The sequence below is a fragment of the Tetrao urogallus genome (assembly GCF_951394365.1).
Source record: "Tetrao urogallus genome assembly, chromosome: 2".
Taxonomy (NCBI): domain Eukaryota; kingdom Metazoa; phylum Chordata; class Aves; order Galliformes; family Phasianidae; genus Tetrao; species Tetrao urogallus.
The window spans coordinates 81,478,202-81,504,369 of record NC_136814.1 but is presented as its reverse complement, the minus strand read 5'-3'; the positions used below and the strand labels follow the sequence as shown (position 1 = coordinate 81,504,369).

The 26,168-nt window shown below is 43.3% G+C and overlaps 1 protein-coding gene across 1 annotated transcript in view; it reads left to right on the top strand.

Moving 5' to 3' along the window:
• Positions 1 to 228: 228 nt before the first annotated feature.
• Positions 229 to 26,168, top strand: part of SMAP1 (small ArfGAP 1) — a gene marked incomplete at both ends in the record, with an annotated part of 93,216 nt that continues 67,276 nt past the window's right edge. Inside the window, 3 exons of the mRNA XM_079550094.1 lie at positions 229 to 346; positions 24,793 to 24,926; positions 25,606 to 25,691. Coding sequence (XP_079406220.1) covers positions 229 to 346; positions 24,793 to 24,926; positions 25,606 to 25,691 — 338 coding nt within the window. The remainder of the gene's footprint in view (positions 347 to 24,792; positions 24,927 to 25,605; positions 25,692 to 26,168) is intronic.

The window sequence follows — 26,168 nt, the reverse complement described above, 5'->3', positions numbered from 1 at the left end:
CCTCCCCTCCGCTCGCGCCGGCGCTAGGACCCGCCGCACTATTTGTCGCGGCGCCACGGCCGCCGAGGCGGGGTGCGCGGGCGGACGCGTCCGCAAGTAGTTCCGGTCGAGGAAGTGGGTGCTGGCGGCAGCCGGTTCCGCGCCAGGGCGGCAGCGCCGTGACTCCGGCGGTGCCCGGCCTCAGCCTCGCGCCGCCGCCTCGCTCGCGGGGAGCCGCTCGTCGCCGCCATGGCTACCCGCTCGTGCCGCGAGAAGGCGCAGAAGCAGAACGAGCAGCACCAGGCCATCCTGGCCAAGCTGCTGCGCGAGGAGGACAACAAGTACTGCGCCGACTGCGAGGCCAAGGGTACGGCCGTCGGGCGGGCGCGGGGAGGGGTGGAGGGGAGCGGCGGGACCCGGGGCGGCGGCGGCCTCGCCCTGCTGCGCTCCTCTGCCCGGCCGCGCTGCCGAGGTGGGGGCCCGGCGCTGCCCCTCGGCGGAGCTCCGCCGGCGCGGCCGCCTCGTGCCCCGCCGGCACCGAGCGGAGCGAGCCCCGGCAGGGAGGCGGCCGCCCGGCCCTGAAGCGGTGCGAGGGGTTCCCGAGCTGTTATCTGTGCTCGGTCAGGTGGCTCCGTGCCGCGCTGGAGGAGGTTCGCGTTTGCGACTGTGTTTGCTTTGGGTTGTGTGGCTCTGACGTGGACGAAATGTGGCGTGTCCCTCTTTCGTTCAGAATCGCTTCGTAGAGATGTTACCCTGGCTGGGATGATTGCACGGTAATTTATTGTTCTAAACACGATACTTCCTGCGTGGCAGCCAGGTGCGCACGGCGCCGTGCTCCGGCTCAGCGTTGCTGGGGTTGAGGCCCCGTGCTGCTGCCGAGCCCCCTTGGCAGGCTGCTGCTTTGCCCAGCGAGGGGACTCGAGCAGTGCCGTGTGTGATGGCGGTGTTTGGTACGTCAGAAAGAAAGAAACCAGCTCTTTATGTTCCTACTGTATGGACGTAAGTATTATATAATGTGGATTACACTAAAGATAACAGACCCTTGTGACTTGCAAGTAAGTCTTCTTACTGGTTTGTTGGTACAGCTATCCCAGCTTCTTGTTACTGTGTTAGAGACCCACTGTAAGCTGGGGGGTTCTGGAAAAGTCATGCTTGTGTGCTTTGTGCCTGCCTAGCGTTCCCATGTTGAGCTGTTTGCTGAGTCCCACACCTGTGCTGTTAGCAGCACAGGCCTCAGAGCTTGGCTGCTCAACAGAAGTGTCTCAAATTCTCCAACTCAGTTTTGTCTTCTCTTCTGAGTTCTCTCTTTCCAGCCATCACCTGGGCAAAGTGTTGCTTGGTCTCTGTTGTCCTTGCTTGGTGTCTTCTGCTGCTTCAGTTCAGCAGTGCTGACACATTCAGCCTTGTGTTCCTGTTTGCGTTACTGAATACTTCTGTTCACTGTGTGCACGTATTTCTGTGTGACGCTTCCATACTTCTCTTCTGTCACAACTCAAAGCTTGAAGTGGCAGCAAGCTCTGACCTTTGGTGTGTTGTTTTTTTCTGTTGAGTTCTTGGAGCAGCTACCACTCTGTTGTCCAACCCATCTTCTGCTTCCAATTGAACCTGTAATTCAGTTTTCTTCTTTGTAATAGATTGTTCTACTTAGCTGCCTTATCTACAATCTGACTGCACTTCTAAAGTCTTCTCTATTTTCTCTTTTGCCAAAACCTCTTCCTCTCATGCTGTCTTTCTGTACACTAATGGTATGGCTTGCTCTCACCCTTCCCCCCCACCAAAGCTGATTGAGGTTGTGTTTTGTTTTCTTCCCTCAAGCTTAATTTATGTGTGTCTCATCCTGTTCTGGCATTTCTTATTTTCTCATGTCTTATTAGCTTCTTGCTGTCGTCTGCCTTTGTACTCCTGTAGTTACACGTGTGGTTTTCTGCAGGTTGGAGAAGAGGTGGTGGAACAGCAAGCTGAGTTAGTGCCAGCTGTTCTAGGGGCACCTGTCTGGGAAGTGATAGGATGGGCAAGCTGCATACATTCCTTTTCTTACCTTTGGAAGTTTGCTCAGTGAGAGAGCTGTGTGAACAGCATTAGGCTGCCACTGCATTATATCCTGGAGCCTGGATATCTGTGTACTTCCAGAAGATGTGGTTCAGAAGAAAAAGCAAAGTTGATTCTCTAGTTGAGTACCAAGCCCTTGCCTGTCGTGAAAACATAATGCCCTGTTGTATTGTTCCCTTGTTGAAACTTGCTGTTAGCTAACAGAAGAGGAAGAATGGAGGTATTTCTTTCAGTTACAGCCAGATTTATTTATTTTTTCCTCTTGATGTGTTTCACGCCTAACCTGTGCTGGCTGAGCACTAACAGCTTGCTGGTCTGACGAAGTTCTGGTTATGTTAGTCATGGCACAGAGCAATGGCTGAGGCAGTGATTCCTCAAGATGTCTCTGCTGGGATCCCAGGTCTGGGAGCTGTCTACGTGCATGGCTTCCCCCAGATGCTGACGGTCAACTTCTCTGCTTGCATCAGAACAGCTGTGATTTTGTCTCTGCATGTACCTGTAATTACAGAAATACAAAAAAACAACAGGCTGGAGTTCGGTCCTGTCAGTTTCACTAGAGATTCTCTTAGGCCTGTCTTCCAGAAACTCTCGTGAAATTGTTCATGACAGATGTGTAGGACTTCCAAACTAGGGCTCATTTCTGTCAGAGAACCTGTATTTTCTTTTTGTTGGTGTTACTGATTCTTTTTCTTCTTTAAACTATTGTCTCTTTAGCTTCTGTTAGCTTCTTTAATGCAAGCTTTACATTCTCGTCTGTCATCCTCCTCCCTGTTTGCTAGGATTTTTTGAGTTGTGCTTCTTTACTGTTCACCTCATTGTTAGATGATGTTATCTTCAGGGTATAATGAATTATACTTGCATATTGATTCTTACTCTGTCAGTCTTTAAAACCCTTGCTTTTGGTCTTGCAGATGACTAGCATTGGCCAAAATTCAGGATGAGCTCTTAACTGAAGCTAAGAGGTTGTCATCACAGATCCCTTCCTCTCGTCAGAGATGCTGGAGTCCCTCCTTTTGTTCACAGACCTGAGCTATTACATTTCCCCTAGGCATCTGTTCACTTTGTCACATCTGAGGGATGTTGAAACTCACATACCGTGGTTGCGTATCTGTATTAACTGCAGCTCTTTGAAGCCCTGGAAATTTGTAGGTAGCTAGATATCATCTGGAATCTTGTAAATATCCTTTTGACCCTAACAAACTTTATGTGGTCCCACTTGCTTTTTTATCGCTCATTGCTTTGATCATATCTACCTTTAATACCTTCTGGCTTCTTCATCTCACATCAAAAAAGGGATCTTCAGCACTTGCTCTTGTCCTACTGCTGATTCACTCCAAAATCACTGAGCTGGCTCTCCTTGTTCTCACTATCCAAGGACCATCTGCAGTGCTTATAAGGAAGTTATGTTATTACATGCTTGCTTTTGTAGGAGGCTTTTTTTTTTTTTTAATGAGTTATTATTTTCAGAAAGGCAAATATTATTAATGGTGAATATTAATAGGAAGGGCAAATCCATCCATAGGTTTTTTGCCTGCTTTTTAGCACATAAGGTGTGTGGAGTTATAACTCTTTGCTGCTTTGTTCTGCAAACCTTTTGGAAGGTGGAGAATACAGCTGAGGACACATCTGTCAGAGTAGGCAGGAAGCAATAATTAGGATTGCTGACTTTGGGTACGGTTTGTGGAAGTGCATTTTATTCCTTATTTGCCTTTTAATTGTTGGAATAGCTGTCATGAATCTGATGGCTGCTGCTGAAATACATTGGAAGCAACCTGCTGTAGGGCCACACTCACAGCCTCACAGATGTCATCTCTTCAGGCAGGAAGCCTAAAAAATCAAAGGCTCTGTAACTGTCTTTACTATCAGTTGGGTTTTTGGAGGAGTGAAGGATGACATTTGATGGTGCAGTGCTTGTCTGCGTACTGACTTCTTTACATCCCTATCTGAACAGCTGTCTGTGTGAGGCAGTAGGTGTTTTCCTAGTGTTACACTACTTATTCCTAGTATTTGTAAGAAACACTAAGGTATGTAGGCAGTAGCTTTAGTGATACTGGCTTCTTGAAAAAGGCAAGCAACTGAAATTCCTTCTTGTGTATAGCCTTATGGTGCAGCTCTTTGTGTCCTTTTCTGTGTATGTCTAAGTAAAACTGGCAGGGACTGGAAGGCTGCAGGAGAGAGAAATAGTTATAGATCTGTCTGTCAGTCTGGTGTGCAGACTGTACTGAGAGCCATCTTGAAGCACCTGACTTTTATTTTTTTTCTTTCATAGTGTAGGGAGACTAAAAGCATTTTTATCATTATTTGTGCTAATATTTTAAGAAATAACACCCCATATGGATTTATCAAATAGAACTGAAGTAAAAAACCATTAAGGTTATTCAGCAGCCCTTTTGACTATAGAAGCTCACAGCTTGCTAATTCTATGTACTTAGTACCTAATTACAATGTGTTCCAAGTCTTCTAGGTTTGTGTTTCTGCTTGGCAGCAAGACTGGTATTACTTGGGCACTGATGTTAAATAGTAGCGAACGAGTGCTTGCAATTTGAAGGGTGTGACAGAGCACAAAAGGAGGTGCTTCAAAAGGGTCAAGATGTTCAGCAGCAGCAAAGGACTCCAGAGCAAGCAGGCATCTACACAGACTGGAAGGAGCAATCCTTCAGAGGAGGACCTGGCAGTCCTGATGGATGAAAAACTTAACAAGCCAGCAGTGTGCTCTTGCAGCTTGGGAAGCAAATGGTATCCTGGGCTCCATTAGAAGAGGGGTGGCCAGCAGGGACAGGGAGGTGATTGTCCCCCTCTACTCTGCCCTTGTGAAGCCCCACCTGGAGTACTGTGTCCAGGTCTGGGGCCTCCAGTACAAGAATGACAGAGAGCTGTTGGAGATGGTCCAGAGGAGAGCCACGAAGATGGTCAGGGGACTGGAGCACCTCCCCTATGAAGACATGCTGAGGGAGCTGGGCTTGTTCAGCCTGGAGAAAAGAAGGCTGCGGGGTGACCTCATTGCAGCATTTCAGTACCTAAAGGGAGCCTACAAACAGGAGGGGAATCAACTCTTTGAAAGGGTAGATAACTGCAGGACAAGGGGAATGGCTTTAAGTTGAAGGAGGGAAGATTTAGGTTGGATGTCAGGGGGAAATTATTTACAGAGAGAGTGGTGAGGTGCTGGAACAGGCTGCCCAGAGAGGTTGTGGACGCCCTGTCCCTGGAGGTGTTCAAGGCCAGGTTGGATGGGGCCCTGGGCAGCCTGGTCTAGTATTAAATGGGGAGGTTGGTGGCCCTGCATGTGGCAGGGGGGTTGGAGCTTCACGATCCTTGAGATCCCTTTCAACCTGTGACATTCTGTGATTCTGTCATGTAAACTGGGATCAATACATCTTGGTCTCCCATCCATCTCCACAAATAGGGGCTGTAAGAATCTGATCACTGTTCTAACCATGTTCAAGTGTAAGGCGTATGTTTGAAACCCAAACAGTTGTTTTCTGTTTGTTATGCATTGGATTTGAATGTTGACTTTAATGCGAACATATTGTCTACTGAAGTCTGCTGATGAATTCACATCCCTATCAAGCAGGCAATTACCTGAGTTATCAACTGCTTTAGATTTTTTTTAAACTGTAGCGTTACAATAACACGATTGGAAGCTTGCAGATCTTTTGGGCCATCAGATAAAGTGAATAAATCACTGTCAGGAGTTTTACAGAGTTGTTTCGTTTTTTGTTGTTGTTGTTGGGTTTCTTTGTCTCAAGCGCTATGAGGCATGAAGTCTGGCTAAGTGATCTCTTACCAGAATTGTGGTAAAATGACACACTGGCACTGTTGCTTGTTAAATTAGATGAAAAATTAGTTTATAGTATCCAATGGAAATATTTTCAATAATTTTTAGTTATACAATACAATTCTTAGATATCTGATTAGCAACTTGATCTCTTCTATGTGCAGCTCAAAAAGTAGAAATGTGAGGAGAGGCTGAACAAGAAAAATTGCAGTGCTGAAACTTGTGTAGTCAAAGCCAATTATTGCAAACTTGGCTGTAAGGAAACCTGATTTTCATTTTCCTAATAGAATCATAGAATCACCAACGTTGGTAAAGATCATCTGGTCCAACCATCCACGTACTACCAGTATTTCCCTACTAAGCCATGTTCTTTAATATGACATCTGAACATTTCATGAACACCTCCAGGGAAGGTGGCTCAACCACCTCCCTGCTCACTCCATGTCAGTGCCTGACCATTCTTTCGGAGAAGAAATTTCTCCTAACATTCAACCTCAGTCTCTCCTGGTGCAGCTTGAGGCCGTTCCCTCTAATGTCGCTGGTTCCCCAGCAGAAGAGACCAACATTCACCTTGCCACAACCTCCATTCAGGTAGTTGCAGGGAGCAATGAGGTCTCCCCTGAGCCTTCTCTTCTCAAAGCTAAACAATCCCAGTTCCCTCAGCTGTTCTCCTTAAGGCTTGTGCTCCAGACCCCTCACCAGCTTTGTTGCCCTTCTCTGGACACAGTCCAGGGCCTCAATGTCTGTCTTGTAGTGAGAGACCTAAAACTGAACACGGTACTCAGGGTGTGGCCTCACTAGAGTTGACTATGGAGGGGAGATTGCTGCTCTGTGCTGGTGATACTATTTCTCATATCAGATCTCATACGATGATACTGCCTTTTTGGCCACCTGGACAACACTGCTGGCTTATGTTCAGCCGAGCATCAATCAATGCCCCCAGGTCTATTTCCTCCACATGGTCTTCCAGCCACTCTGCCCCAAGCCTGTAGCATTGCTTGGGGTTGCTGTGGCTGAAGTACAGAACCCAGCACTTAGTCTTGTTGAACTTCCTTCCATTGACCTCAGCCCAGCAATCCAGCCTGTCTAGATCTCTCTGTAGGGCCTTCCCCCCCACCCCTGGGCAGATGACACTTCCTGCTAAGTTCATGGTAACTGCAAGCTTGCTGAGGGTGCACTCAATCCCCTAGTCCAGGTCATCAGTAAAGATGCTGAACAGAACAGGCCCCAGTGCTGACTCTTGGGGAACACCACTTGTGACTGGTTCCATTCACTGCTGCTCTCGAGGCCCAACCCTCCAGCCAGTCCTTCACCCAGCAAAGAGTGTTACCTGTTCAAGCCGTGGATTGCCAGCTTCTGCAGGAGAATACTGTGGGAGGCAGTGTAAAAGCTTTGCTGAAGTCTAGGTAAACTACATCAACAGTCTTTCCATCATCCACCAGGCAGGTCACTAGATCGTAGAAGGATTTCAGGTTGCTCAAACGACCTGCCTTTCCTGAATCCATGCTGACTGAGCCTGATCTCCTGGTTGTCCTGCACATGCTGCATGATCTCTGTCAAGATGATCTGTTCCGTAACTGTTCCTGGCACCAAGGTCAGGCTCATGGGCCTGTAGTTCCCTAGATCCTCCTTATGACTCCTCTTGTAAATGGGAATCCCAGTGGCAAGCTTCCAGTCTCTGGGACCTCTCCAGTTGACCAGGAATGCAGATAGATGGTGGAAACAGCTTGGCAATCATCTCTGCCTAATAACCTCCTTGTCTCAAAAATAAATCACGGGAGATGGAAAGGACATCTGGAGATCTCATCCAATCCCCTGTTAACACAGTTCCTTATATGGGGAAGCATCCACGTGGATTTTGAATATCTCCAGAGAAAGAGACTCTATGGCCTCTGTGTGTTTCAGTCCAGTATTCTGTCACCCTCATGGTAGAGAAGTTCTTTCTCATGTTCAGATGGAATGTCCTGTGTTGCTCTTTGGACCTGTTGCCCCTTGTCCTGCCACCGGGCATCACTGAAAAGAGCCTCTCCCCTTTGTATTGACACCAATCCCTTTACTTTCCAGCTGAGAGAAGTGCAGTGGATTTAGCTGAAACCTGTAAGCAGGTGGAATGGGGCAGTGGGGTTGTTTAAGTACTGGGTGACCTACTGGGAGAGTCTTTCAAAGGAAGGGATTTGTTTCTATCTATCTCCTGTCTCTCATAGTTTGCAAAAATACTCTGAAATAAGCCAAAGAAAATCTGTTTAACTTGTGAAAGCACATTGTTGCAAATGCACATTTCTGCTTCTTTATGCTGCCTGAAAGTTTTTTACCAAAGCTTTTAATGTGATATTTTTGTGTGGAAACTGCATTCTTCAGGACACAGCAGGCCTAGATTGCATGAGGTTGCAAGTGGCATGCTGTAGTCTGGTTAGGTGATTGGGCTAGATGACCTTTGGAGATTCCTTCCTACTTTCTTTGACTTCCAATACAAATATTTGCAAAACTTGTGTGGTTGTTGGGTGTGGTGCATTTTTTTGTTTGCTTTGTTTATTTATATTTATTATAACCTTTTAGATCAACAGGGGTGGATTACATAGGTGCAGAAATCCTTACCTTAGTTTTCAGCCTAGGGCAGATTATGAAAGAGTGATTGATAGTATTGATGGGATCGTGTGCTTAAGTGCAGGACATCCTACAGTAGCCAGAAGCTACTGGTGTCTCTCTCCTAATGATGCCTAAGCTCTGGATTTGACACTCTTCAGTGAGGTGAAAAAGGTGTTGCTGCAGGATGTTGCTGGTGGCAGATATTAAGCTTTGCTTTGCACCTGGATCTCTTTGTGCAACTGAGATTGACGCTGTCTTGTGGATCGTCCCTCTTGGCCTGGACACTGTGGAGAAGGCAGCTTTGATGCAGTCATAGGAAGTCCTTGTCAACAGCAGTCAGGAAGCAACTAGGTACATGTATGTGATAAGTAGACTTTTAGGGAGGTACCTTTCTTGTAGGGATGGTTCCATCCTTAATCTAGATTTCCTAAAGGGATTAATAGTCACTTAGTAGATATTGCTCAGAGAGTAGTCAAAGTTAATCGAGTGCATGTGTCACATCTTCCTCAGCTAGCTCACTGGTGTGGCACGATTCAGCTTTACTAACTTAGATGCTTTGAATTGCTCTCCCAGGAGGCCACAGGTAAATTCCCTAAAACTTAATGAGTTTACCTTGTGAGCAGGTAATGTACAGTGATGTCCTTATTGTAATGTTGAGGTGCTTTTGTAACACAGCTGTATTTGTAACTACTTGAATTCAGCTTCACCATGCTGGCAGCAACAGTTTTCAGATACTGTAGAAGAGTAAATCTGAGTTAGCTTAGCTATGATTTTACTGGTATCACAGAGAAATAGTGAGATTGCAGTCTTCCAGTTTTGCAAGCAAGAGGTAGATATAGGTGCTGTAGGAGGCACAGACTGGGCTGGTGAGGATGGAGAGTGACATTCTGTCAGAGCGGTGGGCTTGCGTGTGCAGCTTTGCTCAGAGATGGATGATGAGCTTAAGAGCTTATGGGTCAGGGCTAGAAGGCAGGCTAGTGTGGGTGATGGTGTAGGTGCCTGCTCCTAACTACTGGATCAGGAAAAAGTAGGAATGAAGCCTTCCTGTACTGTGCTTATGTGGCAAAGTTTTGGTAGCAAGGAGGCTGCATGGGGTTAACTTTGTGAGGAGCACAGCAGCTGCCCCATGTCAGGTCAGAGACAGTTCCAAAAGGGACCTGCTGCTGTCAGAGCTGAGCCATGAGTGGTGCTGGGTGTGCTCTGGGAGAACAGATTTGGGGAAGGGAAAACTGCTGCACAGCTACTGGGAGAAAGGAGTGAGAATGTGAGGGAAGCTAACCACCAAAGTCGGTGAAGAAGGAGGGCAGGAGGGGCTCCAGGCATGGAGGAGAAGCTCTCTTCAGCCCAGGAGAAGCCTGTGGTGGTGCAAGCTGTCCTTCTGCAGCCCATGGATGCCACATGGAGCAGATCTCCTCATGCAGCCATGGAGGAGGCCACGGTGCAGCAGTGGATGAGGCCTGAAGGAGCTGCAGCCTGTGGAGATACCCCACAAGAGCCCTGTGCTGGAGCTGCAGCTCATGAACAGGAGCCCATGATGGGGTGGAGGAGCCATGGTGAGGGAGCTGCTGACAATAGGGACCTGTGTGGAGCACCTCCTGAGGGATGGGCCCTGTGTACAGAGCCATGTTGAAGCAGTGCTTGGAGAGTTACAGCCTGTGGGAATCCCATGTGGAGCAGGGAGACACTTCACCTGAAGGAGTGACGATGAAGGAGCAGCAGAATTATTGACTGACTGCTGCCCTTGTTCCCTGTGCTGCTGGAGGGAGAAGGAGGAAGAAGGTGAGTGGAAGGAAGCTGTATTTAGTTTGCTCTCTGTTCCCACTGCTGTAATCTGTTATTAGCAATAGGCAATAAATTATGTTAATCTCCCTTATGCTGAGTCTGTTTTGCCTGTGATGAGTGATCTCCCTGTCCTTATCTCAACCCTTAAGCCTTTTTTCATCACATCTTTTTTCATCCCTTCCTGTCCTTTTGAGGAGGGGGGGGTGAGAGAGCAGTGTGGTGGTTTGGCTTGCTGTCAGTGTGAAACCACCACCGTCCTTCTTCAGAGAACTTGAAGAAGCCTGACATTCTCAAGCTGTAGTGTATGTAGGGGACTTGAACCACAGTGAGAATTGTCATAAGGACAGCACAGCAGGGAACAAGCAGTCTGGGAGATTCTTGGAAGTGTATTAGTCATTTTTCAGTACAAGTGGTTGAGTCAAGTGGTTTGTCAGGTAAGGTGCTCAGATGGACCTGACTGACCTATCCTGCTATCAGCAAAGGAAGGACAGGTTGGGGATGGTCTTGGCTGCGGTGGCTGTGAGATGGAAGAGTTTAGGGTCCAAAGAAGAGGGAACAAAGCAAAGAGCAGAATTCTGTGTGCTTCCGGAGATGAGACTTTGGCCTGTTCAGGGATAGATACGCTTGGAAGAGTTATTTGAGTGGTGGGGTCTAGGAAAGAGAGAGGCCCAGGAGAACTGGTTTTGACTATTTTTAATGTTATTTTTAATTTCTTAGGGTCACTTCTTTTTGCTGTAGAGGAGCACATCCAAATGAACAGGAAATCAAGCAAAAGCAGCAGGAAGCCTATATGAGCAAGTTGCTCCAGGCAAACCTCAGACAAAGGAAGCAATGTAAGAGGTGAAAGCTGAGACAGGTGTTGTAGACAGAATATAGAGGGGCTGTCCAAGCATGCAGGGGTGGCATTAGGGAGGAAAAGAAAAATCTGCTTGGAGTTGAATGTAGTAAGGAATGTGAAGCACAACAGGGAGGACTTTTGCAGATGGATGAGCAGCAGTAAGAAGGCTAGAGAGGGTGTGAACCTGTTATGAAATTAGCAGGGAACCTGGAAGTAAGATATGGAAAAGGCTTCCTTATTTTGGTCTTTACTAGTAAGACTTGTTTCCATGGATCCCTTCTGTGTAAGAAATTTCCCTGGATCTTTTAACTGCTGGTTGGATCTCTGTGTTATGCTAAAAACGATGCCCCCTGCTGAACTAGGAGCAAAATAGAAAGTACTTCAGACTTCTTACCCCCCTGATTCTTGCCTGATTAATGTCTGCTGAGGATTTGAGAGATATTATTCTTCTGTGTTCCTCTTTGGAGCCTCTAGCATAGGAATGGCGTGGACCTATTAAAATGAGCCCAGCAGAGAACCATGAAGGTCATCAGAGGTCAGAAGCACATCCCCTATGAAGACAGGCTGAGGGAGCTGGCCTTGATCAGCCTCAAGAGAAGGTTCTGGGGAGATCTCATTGCAACCTTACAGTTCCTAGAGGGGGCCTACAGGACAGATGGGGAAAGGCTCTTTGTCAGGAAGTGTAGTGATAAAACAGATGGTAATGTCTTTAAACTAAAAGAGGAGATTTAGATTAGACGTTAAGGAAAAAGTCTTTATGTAAATGCTGAAGAAGGATTGGCAAAGTTATCTAAAGAAGTTGTGGATTCCCCATCCCCTGGAAGCCATTCAAGTCTAGGTTGGATGGGGCCTTGGGCAGCTGATCTAATGGGGGGCAACTGTCCCCATGGCGGGGGGTTGGAACTGGGTGATTTTTAGGTCTCTCCCAACCCAAACCATTCTGGGACTTTGTAGTTTTTTTCTTGAATGACTTTACTTGCCATGAAGCAGTTTTATCTTATTTGAGAAGACTCAGTCAACTTGGATTTGAATGGGTGTCTAATTTCATACTTGTCTTTGTTTACACTGGTCTGATCACGTGGTATAGAACTAACCTTTATTTTGTGTTCTGCTCTTGCTCTGTTCACTGTTGCTTTCCATTAGGTTTTATTCATATGTATGAGTATGTACGGCCAAGTAGTCCTGCTTGCTGACACTGTATTTGAGCTGGTCAGGAGTACCTGGGTTCCTATTTTGTTTCCACCTTAGCCAAAACAAATAAGAGTTAATCTGTGATCATCCTATCAGAGGAGCTGGTTGCTTTTGTGCTGTGGGGTCACTGTGTGAAGAAGAGGAAGAACTTAGAGGTTCAGAGAGCATCGTAGTGCTTCAAGTCTGTAGCTTTGGGTATGGAGAGCATACTGTTGCTCACAGATATGGTGACATGTTTTATGGGGGATGTGAAAAATTGCCCAGGTCAGCATGCTGACTGTCTCAGTTAACCCAGACCTTCAGTTGCCCTTTATCTCTTGAGGAAAGGTATTTGCTTCCTGCAGACTGTTCTGACATGTGGCGGGTAGCTTAGCCCTTGTCAGAGCAGAACCTGGACAGGAGGTTGATGCTGAGGGGCAGTGTTGCCAAGCAACTAACTGCAGCTGGGATTTGGTAAAAACGGTTCTGTTTCTCAAAGCTGTGCCTGTCTCTGATTTTTGTGGAAGAAAATGGATATGCTGATGAGGGCTGAGGAGCTGTACTTCCTTGCATGGCTGGGGAAATGATTTTGGTTTTTTATTTGATCAGTGTTTGGTTATTGATTGCCATACCCTTCATGTATACTAGCTCATTTTTAAGCAGAGGGAACAGGAATTTTTAATGCAATTTTAGTGAAGTACTTAAACAGTTAAAGCTTTATGGCATAGGACTTCCTTAGTAGGATGAAAGGCTGTAGTAGTCCTATAGGAATCTCTGCAAAAGGAAGTGGAAATGATTCACTGTGTGTAACCTGTTCTTCCTGAATGCGCTGGGACTTGCAGGTAGATTCAAAGTGAGGTAGTGAGTGGTTACTGGGGTGTAGTAATAATGTTAAATAAGCTCTTTAGGAAAAAAAAAAAAAAAAAAGGGAAGTTTTTCTCTTATGTCACATAAATCAGGTTACAGCAAAGAACACTGCTTAACAGGAAATTTCCTTCCACTCATGTTTAGTTGATAACATTTGTGTGTTGATGTTCCAGCATGACAGACAATCATTTTGCCAAATTCGTTTGAATTGTATTTCATCTAATGTCATCTCAGAGAAGAAACTCCATAGTTTCATGAAACGAGAAGATACCTTCGAGAGAAAATGCAAAGCTCATTTCAGCTTTATCTGGGGTGATATGTTCTGATTAGATATAAATAAGTTTTCTCTTTTTTGGTTTTGTTAACCATGGGGTGGTCAAATACCAAGTTGTTGAAAGGTTATGGGAACATACCTTAGAGGTGTTTAAGACAACTGAATAAAGCCCTGAGTAGCCTGATCTAATTAGAAATGCTTGCAGCATCAGACTGGTATGAAGGACCTCATGAGGCTTATTCCTAATTTTCACTTAAATTACTTTGATTTTCATTCACTGGCTGAGCAAATACAGCAGCTGTATCTCTTAAAAAGCAAGTGTTGAGCATCTCGTAGAGCAGTATTTGTACCACGTTTTGTGGGTTGGTCCCCAGAAAAGCTTGGTTCTCTCTTGTTTCTTCCCTTGTTCTTTCCTTAAGTTCGTACCTTGAAGTGCACAGCACTTGCTGCTCTGGAGGTTAGTAATATTGTTACAGGAGAATTTGGGGATTATCCAAGAGTGAGATGGCATTTATCTAGTAAGAAATTCCTGTGCCTGAGCTACAGTGTGTTACTGTAGCCCCCTACAGTAGCTCAGTAGAAGATAAGAGTGAGTGGTGCAGCATTACTGTCTGCATACTTTGTTTAAACTGCAGAGGAGGTGAGCAAAAAAACATAGATATGTATGTGGGGAGAAAGATGGGTGAGTATACTGTTGTGGTGAATGGATGTTATGGGTAATGCCATTAGCACTCAGCTACTTGCTTGTTGCCCCTTGGGACGGAGGAGAGAACCAGAAGAGTAGAAATGAGAATACTCATGGACAAAGGTGGTTTAACAAATAAAGCAATAGCTTCGTATGCAAACAAGTCAAAGTCACTGAAAAATTATGGGGAAGGTTGTCCTGGAGGATATTGAAAGGATAATTTAAGAACAAAGCTGTTATCTAGCGTAGTCAACATGAATTTATCAAGGGAAAATCCTGCTTTAGTAATCTGACTACCTATGATAGTCACATGCTTGATAGATGAAGAGCAGGTAGTGGATGTAATCTTTCTGGATTTCAAACCTTCACAGTATCCTTCTGGTCAGACTGTCCAACTCTGAGTTGAACAAATTCATGCTGTGCTGGCTGATGAACTGACTGAATCTCAGAACCCAAAGGGCTGTAGTAAATGGGGCTACATCTGCCTTCTGGACAGTGGTTCCCTAGGGCTCAGTACAATTGCCAATTCTGTTCAGCGTTTTCATCAGTGTTGAAAAAATGGAATGAAATGCATCCTCAGCAAGTTTGTTGATGATACTAAATGAGGAGATGCTGTTAACTCCTTTGAATGACAAGAGAACTTGCAGAGGGATCTAGATACCTTGAAGCATTGGACAGTCAGCAACAGCATGAAGTTCAGCAAGTGCTGGGATCTGCACCTGAGGTGGAGTAATGATGGATGCAGGTACAGACTGGGAGATGAGTGGCTGGAAAGCAGGTCGGCAGAGAGATCTGAAGGGTGCTGGTGACAGCAGGTTTAACATGGGCCAGCATTGTGCTCTGGCAGCCAAGAGGGCAAACAACATTCTGGAGTGTGTTAAATCAGCTGGTCAAAGGGGTGATTCTCCCACTTACATGTTGGTATGACCTCGTCTTTAATATTTAATTCATTTCTGGTCTCCACAACATAAAAAGGATGTTATGGTCTGTGAAAACATCTAGAGAGGGCACCAAAGCTGGTAGTAGGGCTGGCATGTCCCTCCTGTGAGGAGAGGCTGAGAGCATTTAGGTTGTGTGTCCAGTCTGGAGAGAAGAGGCTGAGAGGTGACCTTACTGCTCTCTAGCTCCCTAAGGAGAGGAAGCAGAGGATGTGCTGCACTCTGCTCTCTAGAAACAGATGGCCCCATGCCTGACAATGTTCAAGAGACATTTGAGCTCTAATACCCTCAATAATATGCTTAAACTTCTGGTTAGCCATGAAATGGTCAGGCAGTTGGACTTAAATGGTCTTTGGAAGTCCCTTCCAATTAAACTGTTCTATCATAACGTAAGGTATTTATTTACTTCTTCCTGTTGGCTGGCAGATGTTTAGCCATTTCCAGGAAAGCAGGACTTCAAATGTAATGGTTACTTGGAAGACAAGCCAGTCACAAATATCCCCCAACTTCCTCCTCCTTTCCTCAATTTTATTGCTGGGCTGATTTCATATGCTATAGGATATCCTTTTGGTCTCTTTGGGTGAGCTGTCCTGTACCTGTCCCCACGCAAAGTCTTTTAATCCTGCAGTCTCCTTAGTGGCAGGGCAGCATGAGAAATATAAAAGACCTCTGACACAACTCAAACATCGGTGTGTTATCAACACTGTTTTGGTCTCAAATCCAAAACAGCAGCACAAGATCTGCAATGAAGAAATTTAGTATGCTAGAGAAAGTTGGTACAAGAGAGTGGCCAGTGTGAAGGCTTGAATTTGGCACTCTGCTTTGTATCTACAAACTTCAGTCTCTTACTAGAAAACAATGCAGAGAGAAAATAGAGGTTCACGTGGAGAGGTTATGGTGGTGCATTTACTGGCTTTGTAGTGCAGCATAAAGAAGGAGGGAGAGCATCTCCAGTGCATGAAGTCTGTGTAGAGGTTGTGTAGTTCGGGGGGTGCTTTCTGGACAGTTTCCTTTTCAGTTGTATTTGAGTAAAAATGGTAGAGAGGAGCTAATTAATACAACTACTGGATAGATAATCTGGTAGATAAAGTTTATCTTTCACTCTTGTTTATTTATAACAAGCAGACTGTATTATAAATGTGTGCTGCAAGCAAGTCTTATTTCTGAGGTTTTTGTCATGATTAAAGAAAGAACTCAGTTGCTGGCTGAGGCTTTGCAGCAGGTGCTTGTGGGACTTGCAGCTTGTGGCTGCAGGGGGCACTCGCTGTGTCCCAACAGAGTAGCACAGATTTACATATATGTGTATATATATATATGTAGTTCTTATCAGTGGTACTTTCAATGCTTAGCTATTAACCTATGAAAACATTTTTGTAAGGTCACAGTTCCCTACGTTTTTATTTCTGCATATGAAAGGAATATAAGTTGTTCACTTAAAAACAGTAAGCCTTTCAGTAGTTCCTTGCAGACAAGGGAAAAACTGTAGTCAAGACCAGTACCAGAAGCCTCTTACTGAAATGTGAAAATGCAACATAACCTTGTCTTTACAGAAAATACCAGATGCTGCTAAGAGGAAGTGAGTGCTTGCACACTTCTTTTCTTGCAGCTTGAACTCTGACATGAGCAGTGCTTTCTCTTTGAGCCAAGAGGCTGAATGAAATCAGAGCTCTGCTCCTTAGCCAAATCCAGATTTGATTCCTAAGGCTGCTGGCTTGTTGAATGTGACCAGGTTGGCACCTGTGACAACATCTGATGTGAAAGAGCTGTGACTTTACTTTCCAAAGGGTACGCTGTGGTGTGCTGCCATTCTGCAAGACTGAGAGCATTGCTGTGGAAACATCCCATGTACTCTGCTTATGCTCTCTGTTTGTGCTGGGTGAGGAGCTCGAGATAGCAGGCAAGGTAGCTCTGTCAGTTCTAATAGCTGGTTGTGGGCCTGCTTGCCTGGAGATGGTGAGAGTGACTGGGGAAATCTGTGATGGGACGTACTGAGTTTGGAAAGTGATGCTTTAAGGGAAGATTTATGACAATTCACTGAGATAAAAATGACATGTTGTTTTTAAAAAGTATTAAAAGCATTCCTATTGAAAATATTGTCATCTTATAGATAGGGTGAATAGGAGACCTTGTGATATTTTGGGGAACAAATCCTCAAAAAGGCCATCTTGATCTCACTTTTTTCCTAATATCACTTGAATCAGTGATGTATGGGATGTGTGTATGTGTATTAGTTCACACTGAGCTTGGAAATACTGTACTTTTATTGTTTGATAACTTAGATTTCATGTCATATGATCATCTAATCTTTGGTAAATTTTTTAATTTTTTTTTAGTTTTGGAAAAGCAAACATCCCATAGTCTTATTCAGTCAAACTCATGTTTCTAATATGTGACTGTTAGTGAGGCTGAAATATTTTGGTTCCATCTGTTGTGTCCTTGTTGTATTACTTGAATATATCCTAGAGTTAAAGTAGTTATTATTTGGATTTTAATTTGTTATTGTTGAAGCTGTATGTGATTATCAAGTAAATCAACTGTGTATACTAAATTTTGTGGCTTAAACAGAACTGTAAGAACTTCCATTCTAGTTAAGGCCCCCTTTTATATTGTATGTTGTAGAAATAGGGTACTGACTGCATTTGAAACACATTAAACAATTACTGCTGCTATTGAAGTAGGTGTTAGTGGGCTGAAATGGAACAGGCTGATTGGGATTTCACTGAGTTCCAGGGGAAAGGACAGCCTGTGCACGGAGACAATACTTCTGTGTGGCTTTTGCAGTTAAGATGGCTTTCATGAAAATTGGTTGTTCAGATGGAAGAGACAAAGTATTGGGAATTCTGTCCTTGAAACTCTACAGCAATTACCAGATTTTGGCTAAAAATAGCCGCGCTATGCATCCAAGTCTTGTTTTTCCAATGTTCTTGCAATAAATCCTGAGCTGTACAATTCTCAGCCATTACCGAGCTGAGCTCTTAGCAGTGTGTAGTTGCTTTTATTGCTGACCTTCAGCATGACCTCATGTTGCTGAGTTCAATTTTATTTAAAACTACCAAAAGCTGCTCCTTGTGTTTGAAGTCTCCCCAGGCTTTTCTTCATGTAGCAAGTTTTAAGTTTCTGCTTGAATTCTGGCCTTGATTGTGTGACAAAACCGCTGAAAATCTTGTTTTGGGAAGAATTCCACTTCAGAGAAGAGCAAGAGATTTCTACTAACTACTTTAAATGAGGAGATCTTGAAGGTCCCTTCCAACCCAAATTGTTTTATGGTTCTGCATATTTGTTCAAGCTACAGATATTCATTGCCTTTTTTATATAAAAGAGCATTTTGTTGCCTACGTAGATGTTCACGTCTGAAAGGCACATGAAGGCAGTGCTTGGATAAAGCACGGAGGTAAAGAATGAATTCCTCCTCTACTGCATAGGAAAAAAATGAGCTTAATGTGGGGAAACGGAGTGACATAAAAATGTGCTACAGGTGAAAATCAGAAACTAAATGAGTGGAACAGATAGTAGGTAAATAGTCTCATATCAGTACTTTCTAAAGACCAAAGACTCAAGGTCTTTGAAGAACATTTTATTTAAGAGTAAAGATTCTTGTGGAGTTGTTCTTGCACAGTTTCTTAGCTGAAAGATCTTTAAAAATCTTGAAGACCTCACATGTTCTTTCTAAGAAGGTCTGGTTTTTAATTCATTAAATCTGACATTTTTCTTCCTGGCTTCTTCCTCCTATTTTGAAGACTTAACTGATTCAGTAGACCTTATTAACACTGCAGTTAAGGTTTTTGTGTGTTTGTTCTGGGGTATTTTTTCTTGCTGTTTGTTTTTGAGCATGTGTGATGGGTTACACACAGTAGGAGATGGTGAGTAGGATTCCACTTCCTTCGGGAGGACTGAGCGCTTCCAGTGAAGCTGGTGAGAGATCTTTGAAACAGCAGGACTGTACTGAAAATACTTGACTGTATGGCTTTTGAGCATCTTAGTCTCCCCTTGGCCTAATCTCTGTCTCTAGTGTTTTGACAGGAGGTATTCAGAGGAGTCGCTTTGGTTCTGCTTGTGCTTTTGTTCTTCCCTGTTGCCCCATGGAACTCGTGTTAGCCATTCTTTTTCATGAAATCATAGGCTGTCCCAAGTTGGAAGGGAGCTTCAAGGATCAATCCTGGTTGCACATATGACCACTCAAAAATCAGACTGTGTTTCTGAGAGTATTGTCCCAATGCTTGCTGAACTCTGCTAAACACAGCTGCCTGTTTGTTTTCCTTTCCTTCTCTGTATCTGGTGTATAAGAACGCTTGCCTTCTGTTGGTGATCTGGAACTCAGCTTGGATAAATGTTTCTGGAAAACTTTGATTGATAACTCATTAAAGTCTCTAGCAGAAGGGTGCTTGTGCTGTCTGAATACACTGAGAAGTAATGCAGAGAGAGCACTGCATGTCCGTGTGCTGATAGCAGCCTCTGGGATTTTGGTATATCTTTGGCAAAAAGGTGACTTGTAGGAACTGGCTGGCAATGAGCAGACCAGTAAATCTTCTTGCAGTTAACTCGCTTTTCCACAAGATGGAGCCAGTTATTCGACAAATAAAGTGTCAGCCGGTGTTCCTCCTGTTTGGCAAAAGAGAAGGGAATTAAAGTTACTACCGTGGATTTCCTGGTCAGAGCAGAGTGAAAGGATAAATCACAGAATTGTGTCTGGCGGAAGATGTAGGTGATGTTGGCCCCAGATAAGTTTGCTACAGATTATTTCGAGAATGCAAAGCACTGAGTGCACTGTTATGTGTAACTGGTTTCCTTCCTTGTAGAATTGCTGCTCAGTGTCTGTAGGGATGTAGAGCATAAGCAAATTGAAGTAATACAAAAACCACTTGGATGTGGTGCTCAGGGACATGATTTAGCAGAGGGCTGTTAGAGTTAGGGTAGTATGGTTAGGTTGTGGTTGGACTCGATGATCTTCAAGGTCTTTTCCAACCTGAGTGATTCTATGATTCTGTGATTCTAAATCTTATTTAAAGTGAAAACCTTTGCAAGCTTTTTGTCACTGACATCAAGTTTTAAATAAGGAAAACTTACTAATTTCCATGCTACCTATTTAAAGGCACATAGTCCAAAGGATTTAGAGTAGCTTGTTGAGATGTAAAACAGCCACCTTCCCTTTGACAGTGAATGCAGAAATGTAAGGCCACGTCCTTGTGCGTTTTACTGCAGTTCTCACCTCTTTGCTCTTTGTAAGTTAAGATGTTCAGTAAGTGTGGGCAGCACCTCTGCTGCAGCCAAATAAATATTTCTGTGTTAACCTGCTACTCCAGCAGCTGAGCAGGTAGTGGTGGCGAAGGGAAGGAAACTTAAGCCTTAGGCTTCCTATAACAGATGTACTTTGGCTTGTGTTTTCTTGTATGATGCACTAAACCAGACTCAGCATTGTCATTGCTGTTGTTATTGTTGCCTGAAGAGTTAGATCAGCTGTACCCACAAAACTTGTATGTATAAGTTGCAGTTACGTTAGTTACATTAACAGGGAGCATCAGCAATGCTGGTATTTTTTACTGCTGCCTAATTGATCTACTTTCTAATATGAAGGAGAAAAGCATTTTGCCCAAAGTGAGCTGTGGGAATAGGGAAGAGATGTAAGGGGCACATTAAAAACATGCAAGGAACTAGTCCAGTTTTGATATTTCTTCCCATATTATTTAAAGTGATAGCCCAAAAAGGGAAAAGTGCAAAGATTCTGAAATCTGTTTAGAGAAGAGCGTGTGGTTCAACAGAATATCTAAAAATGATGCTTGCTGATCACAAAATTCACCCTCTGAAATGCATTTTGTAATACAAGAGTGTTGTGTGAAGATGGATAACTTTTTCAGCAGTTTAAAAATTGGATTTAAATCAGCTTCTGTGAAGACTTGTGTTTAAAATTTGTCATGGACTTTCAAGGTCTTTATGTTTAGGCAGAAAAAAACTCAAGTCTGATTTTGAGATGTTCTCATCTTTTCAGTAGCTGGAGATATTTTTGCAAATAGGGAGAATGTTCTGCACAATAACAGTAGTGACAGGGAAGTTTACTGTAAGTGGGGAAAAAAACCTCTCTTCAGCATGTTTCTTAAATTTACAAGTTATCTGTCAACTCTGAATGCTGAAGATAGGCCAGAAAATGCTGAGTCTTGTGGCTGTGTCATTCTGAAGCCTCAGTGGTCCCTTAAATACTCAAATGTATCACAGTTGGGGCTGTTCATGAACTCAAGGCTGTGTAACCATGGGTTCCTCCTCTTCACCCTGGGATTTTACTGCTGAGCACACAGTGGTACAGTGCGTGTGACACTGACACAGCTGCAGGGCTGCTGGGAAGAAAGCAAACTATCCCAGCCAGACCCAGTACAGTGGGAAACACCACTTGTGTTTCTCCGTTTAGCAGGACATTGAAGAATCTTGATTAATTTACATGAACATATAAATATCTCAAATAGAAGGTTTTTTTGTTAAGATGTTACAGTTTTTTTTTCTCAGGTTTGTCAGCACAGTTATACTACTTAGTCTGCTACTCTGTTGCTTTCAGAAGTTTTATTTCACTGAGTTATTTCTTAAATAAAGTTAATGAACATCTGAGAATAACAAAACTGTTCCTTTTCAAGAGAATAGTAACTATGGTATGTTATGATTTCACTGTTTGCTAACAAAATTTTAGGTTAGCAATCTTCGTCCCAACTTATTGTAATAGACCTCAGACATGTAGAGCCCCCATTCTGATTGCATCTTATCAAAGGAGAATGTATGCATATGGGATACGATAGCTGAAAAAGTCCGAGGAACAGGGAACTAGACAGTTGGCCTGAAGAGCAATGCCTAGCTCACAGACCGATGGGATGTGTAGTTGTAGTAGTCCAGCCACGTTTAAAAATAAACACAATGATAGTGGCAGTGTGAACACCGTGAGGGGCAAAAATACGATACACTACAGATAAAAAATATGATGCATAGATACTACAGATAAATGTGTCATCGTAGTAACACAGTGAGGGTGACTGTATTAAGCACCTGCATAAACAGTTACGTTATCTATAACAGGGTGGCTAAGGAAGTATGTAGAGTAAGTTTTTTGCTGTATTCAACAACTTTAGTTGAGGCAGGTAGCCTGCAAAACTCCCTTCTAGTATGCTAAAACTAGTGTGTGTTGGTAGTGGGGTTTTCCTGTGCTCTAGCTATGTATGTAGTCCTTGGTGGGGTGGGGGAAATGATAGATCAAGAGGTTGCTGGCTTTTGTGCTGTTCCAATATTTGTATTCCAAATAGCCTTACTGTTAGTTCTTACCTAACTAGAGTTAGTTTCCCCATTGAAGATGGAGTGTGGTGTGGTTTGTCAATGTTGGTTTCAGTGAGTAATTGTTAGCTCTCTTGACCCCTGAAATCTAACTTTATGATGGTAGCAATTACTTCTAAAACTGCCAGATATCTTAATACTTATGATTTTGGAGGTCAAATAGTGAACATAAGGTAGTCTGACTTGCTGAGATCATGAACAAGACAAATTAAAAGCAAAGTGTCTACTCAAAACATAACTATTAAGTGGAAAGCCTTCTGCAGTAAAGACAGGGCTGTGTGAATGTGTGTTGGGATTTTGTACAGCAATTCCAAAGAATGGAAGCTAACTGAAAGGATTTCCTTCTTCCTTGTTTTTGCTAATGCTGAACAGTGCTTGTGCATTGCCAAGACTTTTCCCTTCCTGTCTTCCTCCTCTCAAGTGAGAGAGGTGAATGGACAAGAAACTGAGAGGAGACTAGTAACTGCTGACACTGACTGACTATTCCATTACCAGTGTTGTGTTGTGCATTTAAAGTTCAAGGATAAGAGATGGAAGCAGGGACATTGGTGTTCATGGTTACTTTCCAAAGCAGCTGTAAGGCTGAAGCCCTCCTTTCCAGCAGGTGGCTAACCTTCTACCTGCTGGTAGGAGGTAATGAGTAGATCCCTCTTCCTGCTTTGCTTGTGCACACAGCTTTGATCTCACCTGCTAAACTGTCATTATCTTTAAGTTTTCTCACTTTACCTTCATTCTGTATCACAGAAGAGCAAGTGAGCAACCCTGTGCTAGGCTGTCTGTTGTGGATTGATTCTAGCCAGTCCTAACCTAAAGATAGGAGAAGGAGGCACGATTTTCTAGGTCCAAGGAAAGTATTTACATACTGTGTTAATTATAGTAATGCACAGTGCTTTAGTTATGGTTGTGATCTGGATGTGCATCTGTCCTTACCATGGGGGAAGATAACTGCTCTAAACACTTTCCATTTTTTTCACTTTCCTGCTTTCCTGCTTTCCTGCTTCTGACAGTTAATTATTTAATCGCTTTATTCCTTAGTGTTCAGAACTTGATGGAGTTTAAAGCAGTGCCTTTAAGGCTGGTGGTGTTGAGAGGTGAGATAAAAAAAAAAATGAGTTAAGAGGCATAGAATCACAGAATATCCCGAGTTAGAAAGGATCGCAAAGGATCACTGAGTCCAACTCCTACTCCACACAGCACCACCCAAAATCAAACCCTATGTCTGAGAGTATTGTCCAAATACTGATTGAACTCTGGCATCTCGGGGCCATGTCCACTGCTCTGGGCAGCCTGTTCCATGCCCACCAACCTCTGATGCAGAACCTTTCCCTGACCCGCAGCTCTCCCTTTCTTGATACAACTCCATGCCATTCCCTCAGGCCCTGTCACTGCCCCTCCACTCCCTGTGAGGAGCTGCATTCGCCATGAGGCCTCCCCTCAGCTCCTCTGCTCTGGGCTGAGCAAACTCAGGACCTCAGTGCTTCTCACATATCTTCCCCTCCAGACCCCTCGCCATCTCTGTAGCCCTCCATTGGACGCTCTCTGGTAGTTTTATGTCGTTCTCATATTGCGGTGCCCAAACTTTCACACAGCGCTCAAGTTGAGGCCACACAGTGCATAGCGGAGGCTTTTGGTCTTGTTTAAAGTTCATGCAGTTGGTGATTGCCAAGCCCTCTGTTTTGTCAAGATCTTTCTGCAAGGTATCTCCTTCCTCAGGGGAGTCAACAGCTCCTCCTGCCTTAGTATCATCTACAATTTTACTTAATATGCATTTGAGTCTTGAGTCATAAATTGCACTCAAAAAAAAAAAAAACCTCGTAAAAACATTAAAGAGAATTTTAAAAGGCATTTGACTTGAAATTACTGCAGTCAAATAACCCAAGTGGAGCTAGACTTGATTCTCTTACAGGTGTGTCTGGGATTTCAGGACAGCATACTGTATGTAAGTCTGTCTCATCATGCCAGCACAGCTGAGAAACAATGGTAAAGTTCATAAATTGTCTGGATGCTGGAATACATCATGGGTATTTTGATCATTTGACTTTGTAAATGCCTGTATAATTGCTCCCTAAGAGCTCGCGTGCTAGTGTTGTGGAGTCCGTGCGTATATAGGTATTTAAGGATTTGTTTCATTAATATAAGATTACTCTGCATTTAATTTCAAGCTAGTTACACATGCTTTTCTTAGGAGGTTTTTAATTGGAGAGAAAGGGGTATATTCTGATTTTTGCTGATCTTTGCATTTGATGCTTAGCCATATAAAGCGTTATTCGAAGTGTAAACAAAATCTTACTGCTACTCATAAGCCAGCTTTTAAAAGTTTCTTTGGGGTGTGTTTTCCAGCTAACTGAAAAGTTATATGATACCAGTTTTAAGTAGAAAGTCATAAATAAAATGGCTGACCACATTAGCAGTAATTAGATGTCTTGGAGAAGGAGCTGTCAGCCTTTTTTCAGATGTCCTTTTGTTTAGAATAGAATAATGCAAAAGAAAATCGTCACAGTATATGGAATTTTGAAATTAACTAATATATTTTCACATTTCCCTTAGGTCCACGATGGGCTTCATGGAACACTGGTGTTTTTATTTGCATCAGATGTGCTGGAATACATCGAAATCTTGGGGTCCATATATCAAGAGTCAAATCTGTTAACTTGGACCAGTGGACACCTGAGCAAATACAGGTAAAATGCTGATGTGTTTTCAAATTGGAAGGAATTCTAGGAATACTTTTGAAAGGATTGAGTTTATCGTGTTTTACAAGCAAAGGATAGAGACAGGAGATATACGGTGATTTTCAAATGTTTTAGGGCAACTGTTCAACAAGATAACTTACTACCTCTGCACAGACAGGAGAATTACATGACCAAAAAAAGATACCTGTGGTTTTTAGGAGGTGTATTTAAGAGTATTCTACCTTCCCTTCCTTTCAAATGTGGTTCTATATTAATGAAGTATTGCATGTACTCTTTAGATCTTCTGATTGTAAGCAGAGGATGTCCTTTATAGACAGTGCAAGAGATTTTTCAGTTTTCATTCCATGGGACTGAACAGATTTTAGTCAGCTATAACCAATTCACAAATACCTACTATATTATTTAAACAATTTTGTGAATAATTTTGTTACGTAATTTGAACTCCTCTCAAGTGAGGATCAGAAATACCCATGATCATAAGAATCTGTGGTATGCTGAATGAGTTTGAGAAGCTGAAGCTTGTTAAGTGCAATAACTGTGGGACAGTAAAGTACTTTAAAACCTGCAGCGTCATTCAGTCACACCTTTAGCGTTCTGACTGTATCAAGTAGATACTTGGAAATATGCAAGGGTCATGAACTAACTGTTTTCTACAACATTTCCTTAGTGCATGCAAGAAATGGGAAATACTAAAGCAAGACTACTCTATGAAGCAAATCTACCAGAGAACTTTCGAAGACCTCAAACAGATCAGTATCCTTTTTGCTTTAGTTTTCATATTGAAATTATTTTAAATGCAATTTAGATGTTATTACTATTTCAAGAAAATTCTCCATTTGGCAACTCATTATTTCATTGATATTGGCATGTAAGAAAAAGCAGTAGAAGTTGGGAACAGTTCAGAAAAGGTTTAAATTGCTTCAGTTATAGCAAATCTACTTTGCAATGAGATTTGGCAAGCCTCATTTATTTTTACTGTCAAAAGAAGTGACTGCATAAATTCCATATATGTAGGAAGTTGGAGCGATACCAGGGAGCTCTCAATTCTGTCTTTGTCTTGAATAACTGCCAGCTAAAGTTAGAAGAATTTGAACAAGATATAATAAGCTGAGTGGTAATGTAAAATAAGTCACTGGATCTTACACAAGTGAAGAACAGATTTCTTTCTCCAGATTAACTGTATGGTTTTCTGAAGTTGAAGTGTATGTACTCTGTGAACTGTGTGAGCAC